The sequence below is a fragment of the Aptenodytes patagonicus genome, chromosome 2 (genome assembly GCF_965638725.1).
Source record: "Aptenodytes patagonicus chromosome 2, bAptPat1.pri.cur, whole genome shotgun sequence".
Lineage (NCBI taxonomy): Eukaryota > Metazoa > Chordata > Aves > Sphenisciformes > Spheniscidae > Aptenodytes > Aptenodytes patagonicus.
This window is the reverse complement of record NC_134950.1, coordinates 133934631-133954801: the sequence shown is the minus strand read 5'-3', so window position 1 is coordinate 133954801 and position 20171 is coordinate 133934631. Positions and strand designations below refer to the sequence as shown.

Here is a 20171-nt window from a genome sequence, read left to right as displayed (position 1 = left end):
ATAATCTGAAACAGACAACCAAACACACATATAAAAGATGTTCTCCAACACCTTCTCTTCCCTCTTTCTCGTCAAATGAAGTGGGCCGCAAGAAGACCATAAAAGAATTAGGATTTTCTATTCCAGTTGCTCTTGAATAGTTGTTACTCCAATAGCCATGTTCCCCTCACTGTTCAACACTGCAACCACCTGTTTCACAAACACTCCAGCCGACACCCCCCTTCCCCACAGAACAGCTTTTCTTATTAGAGTTACTCGGTGTCTTGGGAGGGAGAAGTTCTGCAACCTCACCACGCTTTATCCGGTCGGGCACAGCCCCGGGCAAAGGTACAGGAAAGTGTAACTACGGGAGAAAGACTTGAAATAAGTAACAGGACTGACCTTTGAAAAGTTACAACTCTTCTTGAAGACACTGTTCCTAACTGTTCTCAGTCCTGCTCCACTATCCAACATACACCAGCTGTGAATTCTGCTTCAAAAGCAGATTCTGCAGATTTCAGTTCTGAAACTTGCTGGGGCTTCTAAGGTTTTACCTTATAATCTCTTTACTTATCTATTTTACACCCAGTTTACGAAATGATAATTCTCTAATCTCAAAAAATGGTGAAACCAATGGTCCTGAGCATCTACTTAAAAGCTTGAGGGTGTTTTCTACAGAAACAGGCTTAATTTCTTCCTCTACATTTACTTCCAAGGAAGTATGAGATGGAGGTTAGGAGTTTCATATGTTACCATTAGTGTGGTATCTTCACTTTGTCACTAACTAGTGTTTTGTTAAAAAATAAAAAAAAAAAAAAAAAAATTGGATTTTGTTCTATTTTAGTAGTGGGATTCCAGTACATCTGCGACAAATCTGAGAGTCTTTGGGAATATGCAGAGACTTTTTTTTCCCCTTAAGAAAAGGCCTTTCTGTACTTTCTGAAATTTCATGTAGGGTTAAACTAAAATATTACTAGGAACATCAACTGCAAAAAATGATATGCATAGCCACATCCTTCGTATACGTGTGGATGTATCTTCAAAAAAACCCAACTTTTGACAACAAAGTAGCCAAACACTTTTCAGATTTTCTGAAGACCACGTGCTGCATATTTAAGCATTTCCATTTTTACTGACCCAAGCCAAAAACACTTAGAAACAGAAGGAAGAAAAAAAATCAGAAGTGTCTATGTAGGAAATAACTCTTGTAAAGTTTAAAGTGGTAAGTATACAAATACTATAAAATCCAGCCACTCTAAAATGACTGTAGCTGTAACTGATTATAGTAATTAAATATTCCCATTATGCACTTTTGTTGAATTTTCTATTTTAAAAAATGTTTCTCAAACCACTTTAAAAATGGGCAAAGCAATACACAACATTGCCATGGTTTTGACACAATATGAATACACGCACATATTAGGTCAAATTAAAAGTCAAAGAGAATTCTGTTTTCTGAAGACATTAAATGACATTTTACTACTTTGTTCTTTTCCATTCTTCCCCCACTCCTCAATTTTTATCTATCTAGCTCAAGCAATGCATTGGATCTTAAATGGATACTATTATTGTATTTTTTCCTTTATCCAGACGTTCTTGTTTTTCACCTCTGTGCTGTGAATCCCATAGCAGCTCTCAGCAGCTGTGGTGAACTGAACTGAACCGGTAGACAGGGAATCAAAACTGTGTTATGGTTATACAGGTCGGTAAGCAAACCGCTTCAACTTACAGAGATTCTTTTCTCAGCAACCATTATTTTTAATGAGGCCAGTTTACTTTTGGAATCTTGGCAAAAAACAGTCATTTACTCTAGTCCTAGAGCAATGACTGCAAACTGGGCAAACATAAAGATTACATGCAATGTAAAATCTGCATGTGCATATCATTACACAAAAAACCCATGATGTGCTGGGAAAGAGGCCTGTCAAGCTATTGTGTTTGTTAATGAAAAGAACAGTTTTATTCCAAACCAGTCTACTGTATCAGATTTGATAGAAGAAGTGTTAACTAAACATCGTGCTTAAAAGCTTTGATGAGAAAATCTAACACGTTAAACTAAGAAACAGTTCAAGGACAGCAGGAGGCAATTCCAGAACACAGGCGCAATCTATAAAGACAAACTACCACAGCTTTTTGATGTTAAGTAAGTAGCAATATCAGTATACAACAAAGCTTATAGGCAGACTGTTGTATCAAGTTTAAAAGTTTAATATCCAGGGTCAAAAGCCTCAATGACCTATTCTACTACTACTTTTCTTAGTGAAGAAATCAATGTTAAATTATGATTTGCTGAAAGCGTTACCTAAATTATCACATGGGGTTTTTCTTAGTCCCTTAGTATCTGAATTTTTAGTATTTCAGTTATGCTGCATCTCAGATACTCAGACTACAGCAAAACATATATGTTTGGACTTCAACAAGGTGGGAGGTCAGACACAGTTACTTTGAAAACATATACATTTCTTAAAATGCGTTATGCCCATTAAATGGCCTAAGAAAAAGGGCAACAGCACAAGAGGAGTGGCACTTAGTAAAACTGCAGATAGATTACTGCAGTAGCACTTGAAATTCATCCGTTTCAGGAGAAAGCATAAAAGTACACATTCAAAATATACAAAACTGGGGAAAAAAATTCCCCCTTACTCAAACTAGAGGTTTACTATGTTTTTGGCTATGTTATTGTATTAAATTTGTCAAACAGGCTACATGACACGTTACCAGCTATTTAATAACTTAATTAATTGGTGAAAGATGATTTTCTATTTATTTTTCATGGGTATGTGCTTTCTTTTGTCCATTTATAAAAGAGTATGGAGGGTATGATTAAATGCTAACTGGAAATGGGGAAAGATATCTTTTTAAGGCAAAAGAGGAAAAAAAAACCAACTTCATAATTGTGCTTTTTAATCTTTATTTTGAATATAGCAAGATGTATTTGCACTTGATACAGAAAACCACATAGATTCCTCTACGTATTCTTCTACGCCTGTCCACTCCACAGCTTTTAAGAAATTATTGTGACCTTCACTGTGGATAAATCTAAGCTCATTCATTAAGTTAAATAGGAACATAATTCTGTTGCTATCACCTTACCAAAGCAAAAAAAGTTTTGCCAATACCCTGACATTGCAATTTTAACACTTTTTACCTTTGTAAACAAAAATCACTTTGGTTTTTAGGAATTTTAATCATCATTTATCAGATATTCTAAATTAAGCCCTAAAAGTTAGAGAAAATGAATGGGGTGGAGGGGAAAAATGCCTTCTGTACAAATCTTTATCAGTTGCCTATTTTGAGCCGGCTGGGCTGCAATGCCACCTGGTGGCTTAGAAAAAATAACAGGATTCTGTTTGAACAGTGCTTAATGGCTTGGAAAATATGCCATATTCTATAAAAATACCAAACATGGCAACAACGTTTAAGTTAATCATTTGCATTTCTTAGCTAACAAGTCTTTTTTCATTCTGTTGCTCCCAGTGTGCAGTATTTTAAGTTTTAAAGTTCACACGTCCAGATCTAACTTCAGCTGGAATTTTACAATTGTTTTCAATTGAGTTGAACTTGCCGATGAGTATATTATACTGTAAACAGTTGTACACATACACACACAGTCCAATTCGCACAGTGAATGCCAAAAGTTTAATTTTTCCCTGTTTGAGGAAAAATCAAATACAGCAGAAGTCTAAAAGGAGGGTTACTGAAATGCTTTGTAAAATTACACTGTATAATTAATTCCATAGTAAGAACGTTTTTATGGTGTGTGTTGGTGACCTTTTATTACCATCAAGTTCACAATGCTGGTGGGCTGCCTTTTAATCCCTCCGCAGACAAAGGCCCTAAATAAACACAGATCCCTTCCTGGGAAAAAGTCCTCTCTGGTTAAATGGTAAGGAAATGAGTAAATCATTAGTAATCTTTAAAGCCAAAGCTATAAACTCAAGTTACCTTAAGTTAAAATGAAAGTGTCCTGCAAGAGTTTCAAAGTTCTGTCACAGATAGAAATCTCCAGCTCTTGACTCCAGACTAGGCGCCAGCTGATAAACAAACAATTTAAGTCAAGAGCTGGAGAATTCCCAGCTTTTTCATTTAATGGCTTTGGCCAAGAGTATTTATTGCCTCCAGTTTTATTCTCACTTAGCTCTAAGAGGAAATTTAAACTCATCATTATCTTAAAGCCCCATATGGGCCACAGTCAGCTCACCTGATAGAGCTCCTTTTACTCTGCATAAGTTCTACTCCCCGCTAGAAGTGATGTAATAGTGTAAACTAATGAAATGTAGTTTTAGGCTGACTTTTTAATAGGCTAAATAAATTTTGTTCAGTATGGTTTACGTTCCCACTTGGGGCAGTAATGATTCCAAAAAGTTTAACTTCACAGTTTCCAGTCTAAACTACTAGTAGTTTACTCCATAAAGGACAACTGAAACAAACAAACAAACAGTCTTCGGAACAAGAGCATCCAACTGTTAAAAGCAACTGCGTTGAAAATTCTTTGCCATAAATTGATTCATTGGCACCTAAAGGTACAAAGAATTGTGAAAAAGCAGACTGCGTAACAATTCCAATACTTAAAACAAAAAATTTCAGGAATGCAAGGACATACATGTAATTAAAATTTGGTGTTTAGTACTTGTTCTGGTTTTAGAATGAGAATAAGCAAACCTATGGAGCTGGGAATTAAATATTAACTAAGCATCTGTGGTTAAGCCAAGGTGTGGAATGCGGTCAGCAAGTCCAACACTGAAGTATTTCATCCTAACTCAACAGGAAGATAGCATCATCCTGTGCCTCAGATGCCACCTTGCTCCTCCTTCTGTTCTAAAAGTATATGCTAGGAGGAGGTTAGAGTTCTTTAATACAGATTCTAATGCCTATTTCACCTCAGAGAGTTTTAAATCCATCATGATTTAGATTCAGCACTTGCCACCTCATCCCAGGCATCTCCCCCTAATAAAACATATTTGTCCTGTATATTAATAGTTTAGAATCTTTTCACTTAAGAAATAAATTTCACAAATGTCAGAGATGGAGAACTGTGCTTAGCAAAAAGTCTGACTACCATTCCTAAAGGGTTAATAGAACTCAAACTTGAAACCAGGAGGTTGTATTCCCCTCCCACTCAGCCCCCTCCCTGCAAAATACTTTCCGAACCTGACTTGGCTGAAAAAGCCAATTAATTGTTCCAGTGTCTGCCAAGACTTCTTATTCCTTTAAAAATGCGGACAGTGTTTGAGACAGCTGGCTATTCCAAACCCAGGTAACACCCCTAAATGTGGAAAGAATGAGGGAACATGAATTATGATTAGTATTTTAAATGGATTTGTAATTAAACAGACAGATATCTTAAACCTACTGTATTTCCAGCATGTATTATTTAAAAAGAAAAACACAGTGTCTAGATGTCTCTGCTGCTCCACTGAGTATATGGAAGCAGTTTAATGCAAATTGCATTAAAATATGTGGAACTACTTTTTCTGTCTTTGTTAGGAACTGATAGTACAGACACTATGATGTCATGGAAAACACACACACACATAGGAAGTGACCACCAAGTGACAGACAAGAACATTTCTGAGCCTGAGCCACTGCAATCCCTACAGAAACTAGTCATTTTAGGTCAAGTTAAGGTCATTACAAGGCAGAGAAAAGAAACCCTTATGACAGTTGTATGCCAAGTATTTGGCTTAGAATTGAGCAGAGAACTGCAATTAAATCCTTATTTACTTTTCTACATGAATAAGAGGTGTAAAATATACTACAGTACTAGGGAAAGCAAGAAAAAAGTCCATAAAACTCATTTTGCAACATCTCTGCTCATTAAGAAGCTCATACTAAGAAATTGCTGCTGAGCTGTACATGGAGTCAATGCAAAGAAGGAGAAAATGAAACATTCCAATATTAACTGTTAATAACTAAAACACTAATTCATATAAAGTTATATGATTTTGCTGTATTGTAATAATGTAAGTTACTCTCTTATAATCTCTTATATTTTAGAAGGGGCAGCAGTTAGTTATATTTGTTGATAGCATTTCCGCTATCATCAATTAAATACACCAGATTTATTGCATGTCTTTCCTGTAACTTCAGGTTTAAGCCACAGGTTTTATTTTTGGAAATAATCTCCCATTTCAGTTAACAGGAACGCCTGCATGTAAAATACTTTGTGCACTTTTGAAAATCCTTCTATAGTGAACATGTACACTAAAACAAAGGTAAGCGTGAGTCAATGTTGACAATTTATAAATATGGGGAAAAATTACAGAAATTTCCACAAATATGTGAAAATTAACACAAGAAAAGAAAATCAGGGTCTGTTTTTTTAGGAGCATGTTTATATCTTTCTGGCCATTTTTTGTTTGTTTGCTTTTGTTTGTTTTTTAAGGAAAAGAAAAATGTTGAGAGCCTATGTGCAATGCTTACAAATAGGGCCTTCGTGCCTGAATTGTCACTTCTCCAGCTTAATTTTCCCCCTCCCTAAGCTTAATTTCCAAGAAGTTTATTTAAATACATAAAAACTATGGAGTTCTATATTATTCCTGTTCTATTCTAACTGGAATTTAGAAAATGTGTTTTATTTCATCAGCCAGTGTAGAGGATACTCAAGAATAAAGTAATAGATATTCAAGAATGCTCATTCCCAGCTGTGACCTCAGAGAAACAGCAATATACCTACTAGAGGGATGAAGGGAGAGGAAAACTGGACATTATTTCTGCTTCAATTAGAGAGTTAGGAAGCGAGGGACAGCATTTAAAGTGAGTCAGCCATTGTTGTGCTGAAGAGACCTAAATAGAGCAGTAATGAAACGTAAGTTGCAAAGCCTAAATACATAGTTCTGCTTCAAGGTCATGTTTGCAGGAGACGCTGCTTCTAAAATAACCATAAAATATTCTAACCCAATACCATCCCATTTCCAATAAAGGCAGAAAGGAGTGTAAGTCATTGTGCTAAGTTATATTTCAACAAGGTTTAAATAATATATCAGCAAGGTTAGATGCTGAAAATAGCAAATAATAAATCCTTGAACTTAGGTGACAGCAAATAATAAATCCTCTATGTTTAGTTTGGGATGAAGGATATTTCCAAATAATTAAATCAATTACCTTATAGCTGCATGAAAAGCCCAGCCAAATCATGCCCAGGATGATGTTCTACATAGTGCTTTGAAACCCTTGAGTTTCAAAGATAGTAACTCAGTAGTATAAGACAGACAGATTACCCCACAGACACTTAACAGACACTGAGGACACACCTCTTCAGCTTGCACTAAATTCCCATTGAAATGGATGGACTTAAGTAGATGCTTAAGTGTTTTATGCTGAATTGGAGCTTTATAGATGTGCTCTATTAAGGTACTTCTAACGATTTTCTTTCCCATGACTGCATATAGTTTAAATTTCTTGATCCTTAGCAATAAAGGGATACCAGTGAAAATGTTATTAAAATTAAAGTTTTGATAGTGATGAACTAATCATGTGTCTTGTGACATTCGCTGTTTCTGTAAGCTTCTATTTCCAGAGTCCAAAGCTGAAAATAGCAGGTTTTAATATATACTAAAGTTTTAGCCTTCAGTGCTTTTAAATGTTAATGCCAACAAACTAAAAATAAACTAATAAAATTTAAAATAAGTTGTCTCTAAAACATTCAAGATTTGGAATGTTTGACCTATAAATTCATTAACATCTGGAATTGGGAGGGGGGGGGGGCAAGATGGAGCAGACTTTCAAATGCTTCAGTGGGATCTAATGCCCTATGGTTCAATAAGCTGTTGGTATCTGCCGCCATGATTAATTATACTCATGCTTCCCTTCTCCCTCTTGTTAATAAAACAGAAGTCAAAATACAACAAAGCAGTTTTATTACTTGTTTGTCCAATCAGCAATCTGCATGAACTACCTGAAAAAAGAAGACCCCAAAATGATGAGTACACAAGAAGCTGTCAAACCACATATCCTCTCCCCACTTTGTTTTCCATCGAGTAGCTTTTTCTTGTAAGTAATTCAATAGCAAAGGAAAAAAAAAAAGCTATTGTACTTTACTGCTTCTTGTGCAATATGATGAAAGAACTGACTCAGAAACTTGTTTTCTATTTTCGGCTGTATTATTTGGTCTAATAAAAGCTTCTACCTCTCTATACACAATTTCCCTTCTTTGTATTCTTAAACCACGATGTAAAAGAACACTGGTACTGTGTTACTGTGATTAGTACTGAAACATTATAGATACGTATTATTCGTGTGGCAAGAACTTAATTAGCATAACAATACAGTATTATGGCAAGAATTTATTACTAAAAAAGAGTTGAAATTCCTCTGTGGTTCAGCATTCGGGAGCAAGGGAAAACGGCAACTCACACCACTTTTAGACTCTGAGGATTACTGCACCCAAGCAGTAATTTACACACATCCCACAAGAAATGGCAGAGCCATAGGAAATGCCACTCTTAACCACATAGGGTTACATTTGACTGACAACTGCATTTGGCCTGTCTTTTTCCAATTAAGCTCCATCTGTTTCCTCGGTTGGACTGGTTGGCTTGAGGCCTCTCAACAGAACATCCACTGTATGTTATTGCATCCACTCCCCCAAAAACCTTTCACTGACAGAAGCCAGGGGATGCTTCCTCAAAGCATGCCATTGGGTAGGGGCAGGTGAGACGGGTGGTGGGTGGGTGGGAGTGGATGTGTGGCACGTGAGCATTGGGAGCAACCTGAAAAAGCATGGTTTTAGTAACTTTGACACATCCAAGGAAGGGTTAAGTACCTCCAAAATAAAATAAAAAGCACCATTTTTCTTTCATTATACAGTCTGACCAAAAAGCTTCTGAAACCAAAATTAAATAGTGTGTTCCCTTCCACTCCCCAACATACACACTCTAAAATAAATAATGGCCAAACTGATTTAAATTAAATTCTGTAGAAGAATTTGTGCTTGGATGAAAATGGCACATTTGAGCCTGAAGCAAAAGTAAAACCGCCAAGTTATAAACCTCTCAAAGGGAAGGTTTATAATGGAAATGCCAACAGACCCTTAACTATAGTGGAGCTGTTAGGTGCCAACATATAAATAATTTTAGTTTTCGTGGTCACTTACGATAAATTAGATACAGTGCGAGTGGAAACAGTAGGGTTCTGATTCAGTAAACAGTAACGGCCAGGAGTGCATGTTTGGATTTTTAGACAAGTATAGCATAGAATTGATGCTGGCTCTGAAATGCAGTCTATAAGGGACGTTTGGACTTTTTTAAGTAGTAAGCAAGCCATATTCTGAATTCTTGAGGGCTTGTAAAATAAAAACTCCTTAACAAGCTTTGCTGCCTACTGTTTCAATCTTCTAAGAATCCTTTAACCCAGTTACCAAAAAATGTTCCATTCAAGATTGATATAATTGTCTACTAAGGAAAACAACATACTAAATAAGTGCACATAGCCACATTTAGTGTTAAGAATTGCTAAGCATACTAATACAGTGAGAAAAAAGTGCCAGTGACCAAACAGTAACAGATTAATCACCTCCTTCTTTATTAGATGTGCCAGTCGCTGCACCACTAATAGAAATGCCTTCCTATGGTCCAGTTTGTTCTAGCACAGGAATGATGCATTTAGGTGATCATTTTGGCCCTGGGAGGCATTTATTACATTTTTTCACAGCCGTCAAGCCCCACACCTTAGCACGATACATTGAGGCAGTGAGGGATGCTATTAGTGCTCTCTGCAGGAACTTCCATCTTGGACAGGGTGGGAGCCCTCAGAGGCAGCCAGGATTCAGGCCGAGGCTGCTAAGAGGATGCTCCATCTCAGGAAACTCTCCTGCTTGCCAAATTCAGCTTCTCATTTAGCGCTTCCACTATAAAACCTTCCTACTGCCCCAGCATCACCCCTAACTCCCCACTAATATAAATTCTAAGATGAGTATCTGCAGAAATAGGAAAGCTATACACACTCCTGGTTAACTCTAACTACAGCTCTACTATGACAATGTTTCACACGCTGATAATGATACCGAAAATTCCTTTCTCCAATTGTCCTCCAACTTTCAAAAGAGAGAGGAAGTCTCTATTCTTCCAGCATATTCAACGTAAAATGCCTTATTCAAGACAAAAAGCATTTAGCTGCTCCCAAATACTGCTTTCGGACTACTAGCAATTGTAGCAATTCTGGGAAATATTTAATTGGAAAAATGTTGGACATCAGAAATCAACCAAGTTTGAAGAGCTAACTGTGTATAGTTATATACCTGTACAGATTATCTACAACTTACTTTTATATTGATTTCTGAACAGTCATGATTTTAAGCAAAACCAAGAAATCTAACGCAAATGAAACACAAGTAGTACGCTCCTCAGCCAGAGCTAAAGGTCAATGTGACTTTCTCTGTACTCCCACTGGCAAATATACTAAGAGCCATGAGCCACACATTCCCACCATACACTCTCAGAAAGCAAAGGAAACACAGATTGAAAACAAAATGACAGCAAAAATGTGTTGTTTCTGACTGCATATGGTTAAATTATATAGTTACTGAGTAACTAGGATCTTACACAGTTTGCAGCAACCCTCACCAAATAAAGCAAATGGGTAATAATTACATGCCAGATTAGTATTGTTGCCAATGACCTAAACTACACATTAAAAAACCCCATTAGTTTACCAACAGTTAAACAACATAAAGAGATACTATCAAATCATTATGTGGATTTATTTAAAATACGTAAAGATTTTAATAAAGTGTTACACAGTGTTTCACACTTCCCCCTCCCACCCCCCCATTATTACTGCAGACAAATTTAACATTCTTCCACAACACAGAATAATTAAAATACAACTGCTTACAGAACCAGGAACAGAAACTGAAGGGTCAGCATTAGGGTGACATTTCCATGCATTACTCTGTTCCTGTCAAGCCACCCTTTAACTCTTCTTACAAACAGATACAGGTCAAAGCTGTCTAAGGTCTAGGAAATTCCACACGCTGTGTCCCGGCGAAACTACAGGAATGAAAATGATTGCTAAGTTTTAAGGGTTAAAGTTGTAGGTCAAATACAGTGCAGTAAGTAATTTTGTTTTCACTTCAGGTCCTATGTTGTGCTTGGCATGAAGAGAACTGTGGTTAAAAACTCTTTCTTCAGTTCTGGAACTGCATGACTCCTCTGTCCTCTGCATTTCAGTACATCGAAGCGGTGAGACAACGGGACTAAATACTGGTAGACAAACTGAAAGGTGAACATTTACATAGTTTGTATGCTCACAGCTGAATTCTAAATGCTTATCAACAGTAAAAGGCAATACTGTTTCCCTTACACTTTTATTTAATCATATAAATCATGGGGTTTTTTAAAATGTGGTTAGAGGAGGAAGAATTAGGGAATCTTGATATTTCTATGTGCTCTCAGTGGATTAACCAGGAGCAGTCCTGCTAAGGACAAAAGCTCAAGCTATTGAATTGTCTCACAAAGCACTATAAACATGGGAGTAATTTTCAGGTATTTGTTTAAAGCGCGGAGGGAGTACTTCTGCTAGAACATTCTCCCCTTTTTTATTAGCACAACTTAAGAGACTTCTCAAAACATAAAGATGCCCTCCACTACAAGAGAACTTTCTGCAACGAACCAGTGACTTAGAATGGCTCCGGATCGTCAGATAATATCATCACACATAGATCCCATCCTCGCCCGACTCATTACCATGACTTTAAAAAGGAAACACAAGTAACCCAGAATACAAGCATCATCCAGATGGGAGCCACCAGAAGATAGCTTTCATTCCTGCTGATCCTGGATTCAGCCATTTAGGGGACCAACAAACAATTTACTTTCAAAGGCCTGTACTACAAGACAAGGGCAGTCGTCCCTGCCTGCAAAGTTTCCCCCATCTGGGGTTTTTTTTTTACTCCTTTAAAATTGTTTAAGTGTTTAATGGGCCTACAAAGGAGTCTTCTTCAACACAGAGTAGTTTGCACTAATGTGTCCTAAGACTTTGGTTCAGCTTCTTAGGATGTTAATGTTTCTTCTCATGCGTCTAGTGTAAGATCTGCAGATCTCCCTTGCTGAATAAGAGACAAAATAAAACGTGTAATTCTAAGTCTTCAGTGGCCCAATCCATTTAAGTAAGTCAGGTTTCTCTGGACTTTTTTTAAACAACAGGAGTTGCACCCACAGACTGAAGAAGTCTGTTTAAGGCAACACTGAATTGCAAGTACAACTGCTTTGCATTAAGATTCAGAATAAGTTGCATTTTCTCCAGTGGCACCTCCAGTCCTTGTAGCTGGTGGGGACTGTCCCCACACTGAAGGCTGCTGTGCAGGCACAGTGTACTCCCAGTTCTACTCTGTGCTGTGCTTTCCAGTTTGTACTTGCTGCTCTGGTGTGCCGTGGTGCTGTGCTTGGTGCCGACACGTGTGCCATCCACATTTAGCACGGTACAGAATTAGGACTCAGAAGGAGTCAGGGGGTTATTAAGGTCTGGTGCTCATCACCCCCACTGTCCCAAGCACAGGAATCACGCTAAGTTTTTTGACTAAATGAAAAATACACACTTTGAACAAGAGGCTCTGTTTAAAGAGCAAAAAGAGAGAAAAAGAAGCCTATGAACATTTAAAACGAAAACAAACTTTGTAGAAAGCTTCAAAGTTATCACTGCATTCCAGAAACATTTCCAAACACCACCTGCAACTTCTTAACTTTAAAAGTTCTCTAGAAGCAGCAATCAAAATTTAAAAAATGAAATGAAATTAATTTTTATTCCCTAGGACTTACGACAGGCTGAAATTTGAAGATCTTTCTTACTTTGTATATCTCAGAACACTTGACAGGATGAGCCAGATATTAGCATTAAAGTAACCACAAGCAATCAGAGCAGCTATTAGGAATGCGGTAACAGCTCACATACAGCTGTGGATATTAGAACCAGTTTTACTGAGAAAAGGAATGTTGGCTCTAATTCTGCAGTTATCCCTTATTCTTTTTCAAAGAGTGCCACAGGGATTTTTAACTTCCATCTGGACAGTTTTCCATTAACTGTTTTTGAACACCATGTGTGAGAAAACAACAGAATTGTAGACATTAGAGATGGAAAAGACCTATTAGATCATGTAGCCATCCTCCTGCCAGTTAAAGATTTTTCCCTACAGAATAGTTCCTAGCACTTTGCCCAGTACAGTTTAAAGCATGTTGAGATATTTGGCTTCAACGATCTGCTTTGGAAAATTATTCCACAGTGTATGAAGAATGTTGTTAGGAAGTTTTTCCTGGTAGACACAGCATGCATTTTTCTTTCCTTAATAATTTCCAGCCTATTATTCCTGCTTTTATTCCACCGGGCCAGCCTGAATAACTCATATCTACACCTTCAAATAAATGGAGACAGATTATGTTTCCCTACACATCGGTCACTAGTTGGCCAGACTACACACAGTTTTATAGCCAAAATATACACTATACTTTAATAAAATCAGTCATTCCACCCTTTTAGTCATTGTAGGAACAATTGTCTCCACCCCAGTGAACATTTTTAGATGATACTCTCAACAAATCTGTTTATTCTTCCTTGCCTTCTGCTACCTTTTGCATTCTCCATAAAATTAAAAAAAAGCATAATAGACTCACAGAAGAAAAATACCCTTGCAAAGTCAGCACACCAGTAAATGTACTATCTAACTCTTCTGCAACAGCAGCTGCTGCCAACATCGTGATTTCTGCACATGGTTTATACTTCCTCCCTCCCCAGTGTCAAAATACGCATTTTGCCAATGTGTAACATTTTCAAGATCTTCATTCCTTTCCATCTTCTCTCCAACAAAAGAGGTCTATTAAGCTAGCTTTATTTTGACAAACATAAGTATTGTTAAATAGTTTAAAACATAAGTTATTAGGAATCAGAGGCTTTTTAACCATCTCAGATTTCAAAGTATTTCTTTGTCCTCATTTCAAGCTTCCTTAAATCAGTTCACTCAATCCTTCCCTTTTTTGTTATCAGTTACTTCCTGCAGTACTTCTACCTCACTTAAATTCCAGAATAACTCAATAACATGTTTCATACTACCTTTAACATTAAGGTTGTACATCGTAATTTCTACTACCATCCCTCGATCACAAACTTTGCAAAAAATTAATATGATCAGATGCATTCAGCAAAAACATAAACAGATAAATTAACAAACATCAGGAAAGAAAAGAGTAGGCAAGACATGGTGTGACTGAGGAAAAGCAGAAGAAATGAGGTGAAAATGCTATGCTCGGTACAAGGAGCACAGAGAACATTGCGGCCATTCTGAGTACACGCATTCAGGCTTTAAAAATAAAGCAGAGAAGCATAAATCCAGAAATAACAATGGAGCAAACATTGCTATGCCTTTAAATTTTTTCCTCAACAACAAGAACACCTGCCCTTGAGGGGGATAGGTCAGAATTATTAGCTCTAAATTCATGAACCTGCTTTGTCTTGACAGTGTTTCAAGGATCCTAACAGATATTCCAATCACTGCATTAGCAGGCCAAAAAGCCAAAACCAAACAAAACCTCTATACCACTGAATACAGGAGATTCCTTATTTTGTGTCTTCTGTTTATTAAAAAAGTACATAATCTCTCAAATTAGAGACGCTGAATCAACCAACCAACTCTTCCACTCCCAGAAAGTCCTCAGATTGCATTTCTCTAAAAATGCACAAAGCTAAAAAAGCAGATACAACCTAGGAAAGCCAGTTAAAAAGTAGCTCTATGAAGGCTCTCCAACAGAAGAGAGGTCTATTAACCAGCTTTATTACGGCAAACATATTCATAGAATCATAGAATCATTGAGGTTGGAAAAGACCTCTAAGATCATCGAGACCAACCATCAACCCAACACCACCATGCCCACTAAACCGTGTCCCTAAGTGCCTCATCTACTCGTCTTTTAAATACCTCCAGGGATGGGGACTCCACCACTTCCCTGGGCAGCCTGGTCCCATGTTTAACCGCTCTTTCAGTAAAGAAATTTTTCCTCACATCCAATCTAAACCTCCCCTGACGCAACTTGAGGCCATATTGATGATGCTTTCTTATTACAATAGAACTTACAAGCTAACGTTTGAACAATTCTTTTTTTTATTGTTTAGTCTAGCCTTAGAATATCTTTCACATCATCTTTGCAAGCATTAGTGGGCGCAGACATAGTCTTAACTCTTCTGCAAGGCTCTCTCCTCTGCTTCCCTTGGAAAAGACACTGCACTAAACCTTCAACGTTCAAGTAAGAGAAACACGTTCACCAATTATTGTTTGGCCTATTTAATCTCCACTATCAGTCTGATCATGCCATTGAAATATATTCAATTCTCCAGTTTTCAGAAGGTGTCCTTTTTTTTTTTTTTAAAGCTGGAACCATGAAATATATTGCTCTTTGAAAGGAAATAAAAAAAAAGATCTTCCCAGTTGTCCTGGTTTCGGCAGGGGTAGAGTTAATTTCCTTTCTAGTAGCTGGTACAGTGTTTTGGATTTAGGATGAGAACAAAGTTGATAACGCACCGATGTTTTAGTTGTTGCTAGGTAATGCTTACACTAGCCAAGGACTTTTTAGTTTTCCATGCTCTACCGACTGAGAAGGCTGGAGGTGCACAAGAAGCTGGGAGGGGGCACAGCCAAACTGACCAAAGGGACATTCCATACCATGTGACGTCATGCTCAGTACATAAACTGGGGAAAGCTGGCCGGGGGGGGGCGCTGCTCGGGGACTGGCTGGGCATCGGTTGGCGGGTGGTGAGCAATTGCATTGTGCATCACTTGCTTTGTGTATTATTATTATTATTATTATTATCATATTATTATCATTTTATTTCAATTATTAAACTGTTTTTATCTCAACCCACGAGTTTTTCTCACTTGTGCTCTTCCAATTCTCTCTCCCATCGCACCGGGTGGGGGGGAGTGAGCGAGTGGCTGCGTGGTGCTTAGTTGCCGACTGAGATTAAACCACGACACCAGTATTTCTAAACATTCTTTTTCTTTGCTCCATGTTAAGTACAGATTTGGCCATACAGGGAATAAGTCTGCAAGTCACCCTTCAAGGACTCACATTTTACTCCATTACCAGAAAGCTGAAGTCTCAATTTGTCAGTGTTACTATTAATATTCTTTCCATCACTGAACGGTTAGCTGGAGCTTATGGAAGTAGTACTATAAGATAAAACAGTTTGAAATGACAGCTGGAATAGAAACTCCAACCTTTCCTAACCAGCTCCAGCCCACGGTTCCCACAAAAAAATGTTTTATCCTACTGTTTATTACCATTTTATCATGACTACAGTTCTCTACATGACAGCTCTTATTAACAATTAGCAGTCTGACTTTTTTATTGATGACTATCTTGGCTAAAGTAGACAGTGAGGGGAAAGGTTTACCTAAGTTTCATTATTGGATCTAAAGAACCATACTTACAAAAGAATTGAAAACAGTTTATCCATAACTCCAAAAACAGAAAAACAAATCAAGCTGTCACATCTTTTTGTGAAGTTCCAGCAGAATGCAATACAACATATTTTGAGCGGAAGAGGAGCTGATATAATTTCAAGAGTCAGTGGAAGGGAAAAAAAGTTGAAAAGGTAATATCTGAACACTAACAATGCTTACAATGAAGAAAGCATCACATCAGAAATAAAAAAAAAACATTTCACCCACTGTGTATTTCACCCAATGCATATTTTGTAAACTGAATTAAAAAGAGAGAAATGTTATAGCAGCATCAGTGAAACTACCAGGAAAGTTTGCTCTGGACTGCAAGCTGAGAGTCTGTATCATACTTTCAGTGAAATCAGAGGGAGGACAAACTCGACACAATTTGTAAAGGCTAAATTTAGATCCCTTACTCAGCCAGTAGTGTCTTCAGTGCCAACAGAAGTCAGTTTTAAATACGCTTCTGTGATCATTTGTATATATAAAAGGCTTTTAAAGCACAAAGATGCAGAATCTAATCTTTGCAAAAAGATAAATTTACTCCTCTAGAATTAAAAAAAAAAAAATTAAATAAAAACAGATTTTGAAGATGTTTCCTCATTTGTCATACGCTCACAAAGCTCACAAATCAGGGCAGAACTGGGAACTGTGACACAACTTTCTCATGTGGACCTGCAAGAGATCCTAATCCCATGGTAAAGCGATTGCTATCTCTAGACAGCATTAGCAGCATAATCTGCATGCAACTACTGGGATGAGAAGTATTTTCCAAAGTCAGTTAATACAAAATAACACTATAGTAACTTGGTGCATCAACTTCTACTTAATGGGTCCTGACTGTAAGCTGCAAGTAAATGCTGAAGGCCAATCATACGAAGATGGCACTACGACGTTGGCGCACAGGCCCATCTGAAAAAGACCAAGGGAAAGAATCTTTCAGGGGTAAGGCTGCAAACCAGCCACTAAAATCTGGCACTAATGCTAGGCCTTAAGATACTTCATTTGCAATGTCAAGACAGGATTAAAATCATCACTATTTCTCCATAAGGTTTATAGACCAAGCAATTTTCAAAATATTATTCAGTTTGTGAAATAACTTGCTCACAGTGCAGATGAACATTAACGTCCATCAGGCAAAACCCAAATACCTAAAAACCCAAGTGGAATTGTCTGCCAATAACAGCTAGTAAACAGACAGGTCTAAAGACGACAGTTTAGGCATGCTGCTTTCTCTTCCTCCTCACTGTCCCCCACAAATGCCCTCCCTCACACTCCTGCCAAGTCTACTGCATTGCACAGCAACAGAGTAATGCCTGCCAATTTCTAGAGAGATGAGCATACTTCTCCATTTAGTGTTTTGTCTAAAGGCCAACAATGCAGTCAGAACGTACAAAAATACCCCAAAGACTTGATGTGTTAGGTCTTGAAAGATGGAAAGAACAAAGCAAAACATTAAAGCTTTTGTTAACATACTTCTCCGCATTTCTAGCAACTGCCCACTTTAAACATGATTTGTACAGAGCGCTCCTTGGCACTCACAAACATATTATGTACTAGAATGTACGTATCAGTTCTTTCCCGCTCCTTCAGAATACCACTCAATCTGTAACTGACACTAAACACCAAATAATTTGTATTCAGGTAAACCACTAACACCAAAAAAGCCATTTATATTCAGACTAGTCAACTGTATGTTATTATATTAACCCAGTCTTGGCATTACCATTTTCTCAAGGAACAAAACCCCCAAAACAACTAGGGTTGTTTTGGAATCAAGCTTTTCTTTCTTTCTTTCTTTGTAGTTATAGCATAGCCAGCCTTAAAGCAAAAACTTATGGGTAAAAACAAATTACAGATATTTCCAAAAGGTAAATAATTCCCTCAGGTAAACAACATATTTGGGGGAAAGGGATTGAAGAGAACCACATAAAAGATACCAGAATTGCCCAACTCGTAAGTAGAAGGCCATGCTGTGTTTAGAAAAGGATCAGATAGATATATAATCCATCCACAACATACTTTTTTCTGTGGTTTTTATTCCCAGGCTGACAAGTTATCTAACTTTATAAAACAAGGACTAATATTTTGACTGGGAAGCAAGAACCTTGCCATTCCCATTATATTCTTCAATATCACCTACACCTACTTCTTCTACTAAGAAGTCTTGCTACTTTCTATTAATATGAGAATTTGGATGAAAATTTTGGCATCTAGTGTGTAGCCAAATCCTGCCTTAGTTTTCAGTTGAAAATTAAAAAGATGGTTAGTTTTTGCTCCTCACCCACACTCATCTTCATGATCTGAAATTCAGGCTACACTCTTTCTAGCTTGGGCATCATACTTTTGACAAACTCTCTAAGGCCAAATTCTTTTCAACCCTTTGTATTTTTATTCTTTCAGGGATAACTCTCTGAATTACCTCATTAAAGACAGGAAAATAAAGAATTCTCACGATGCCACTTACATTAATTTTTAGAGTGGATTGTAAAAAATGGCTTTTCCTCACCTTCCAATCCTAGGGGTTTTAGAGAAGAATTCAATGATAGTAACAATCAGCTGTGGTTTTGTTTTCAAAACCTTAATTTTATGCTTCTGCTCTCCTCTGTCCACAAAATGAAAGACTTCCTTGCTCTGTATTATTTCTTATAAGAGATTAAATACTCATGAGATCAATAGTTAGCAACTTCAAGAGTAGACAAATATCACTCACATTCTTCAACTGTTATAAAACCAGAGGAAAGCTAGGAAAGCTCTGGTTTTTCTTGACAATGAAATCCCTGCTTCCCCCCTTCCTTCTCTCCTTTTTAATTAATGAAAAAGTAACAGAACTGCTTGATGTTAACCAAACAGTCCTTCCCTAACAGAAAGAAACAGATGGAGACTGAAGAGATGTGATTACCTGCATAAAAACGTAACTTTCTGGAAAAAGTTAAATTAAAAGGACCACTGTACCGTATCACGTGAAAGCTCAGTTTCTCCAGATCTAACACAAAAGCATATTCCTATACTCTAAAAATATTCCTAAAATAACATACATTTCTTTAATGTAATGGAACAAAAAAAAGAATACTGTACATATAGCAAAGAAAAGCAACATGTACCAACAAGGGTACAAATTGATGGCTGAGATTGCAAACAAAGAGACGTGTCCAGTATGAGGTAAGCTGTTAATGAAGACTTACCTCCAGAAACTGGGGCATCCATGAAAACAGCTCCCATTTTTTCAACTGCTTTGGCTAACTCTTTTGAAACTGCAGGATCTATAGTACTGGAATCTATTAGCAATGAGCCTTTCTTCACTTTCCTAAAATAAAGATTAATTATTAAGTATTTGTTGCACAAGACATCTGCAGCTATTACCATGGCACTGGCCTTCCTCAGTATGATAAATGTACAGACACTTTTTGGTACACTAATAAACACAAAGTTTTAAACTCTGTTGAGCAAGATCTGCTCAGTATGTATACTCCTGAGTATGTTTAATGCACAATTTTGAATGACTCAAAACACAATAAAACCCGAACACAAAAAAGGATGTTCTTCCTAAACACTACTGTAAAAAAATTACACAAAAAGGGTGCACTAGGAAAACCTGCCATCATGCAAGCTTGAGCAGTGTATCATACACAGATCATCTAAGATACATTCTAAGCAACTGAACTAAATGTTGATACCACCTAAAATTTCACATATAACAATACAATTTTCTTTCTCTATATATACAATATCTTAAGTTCTTATCAGAATAGCCTGATTGCATTTTTAA

General features: G+C 37.1%; 1 protein-coding gene across 1 annotated transcript in view; it reads right to left on the bottom strand.

The window, feature by feature from the left end:
- The window catches only part of HIBADH (3-hydroxyisobutyrate dehydrogenase), an 85938-nt gene that overhangs the window by 50487 nt on the left and 15280 nt on the right, over positions 1 to 20171 (bottom strand). The window contains exon 4 of the mRNA XM_076331275.1: positions 19588 to 19709. Within this exon, the coding sequence (XP_076187390.1) occupies positions 19588 to 19709 (122 nt within the window). The remainder of the gene's footprint in view (positions 1 to 19587; positions 19710 to 20171) is intronic.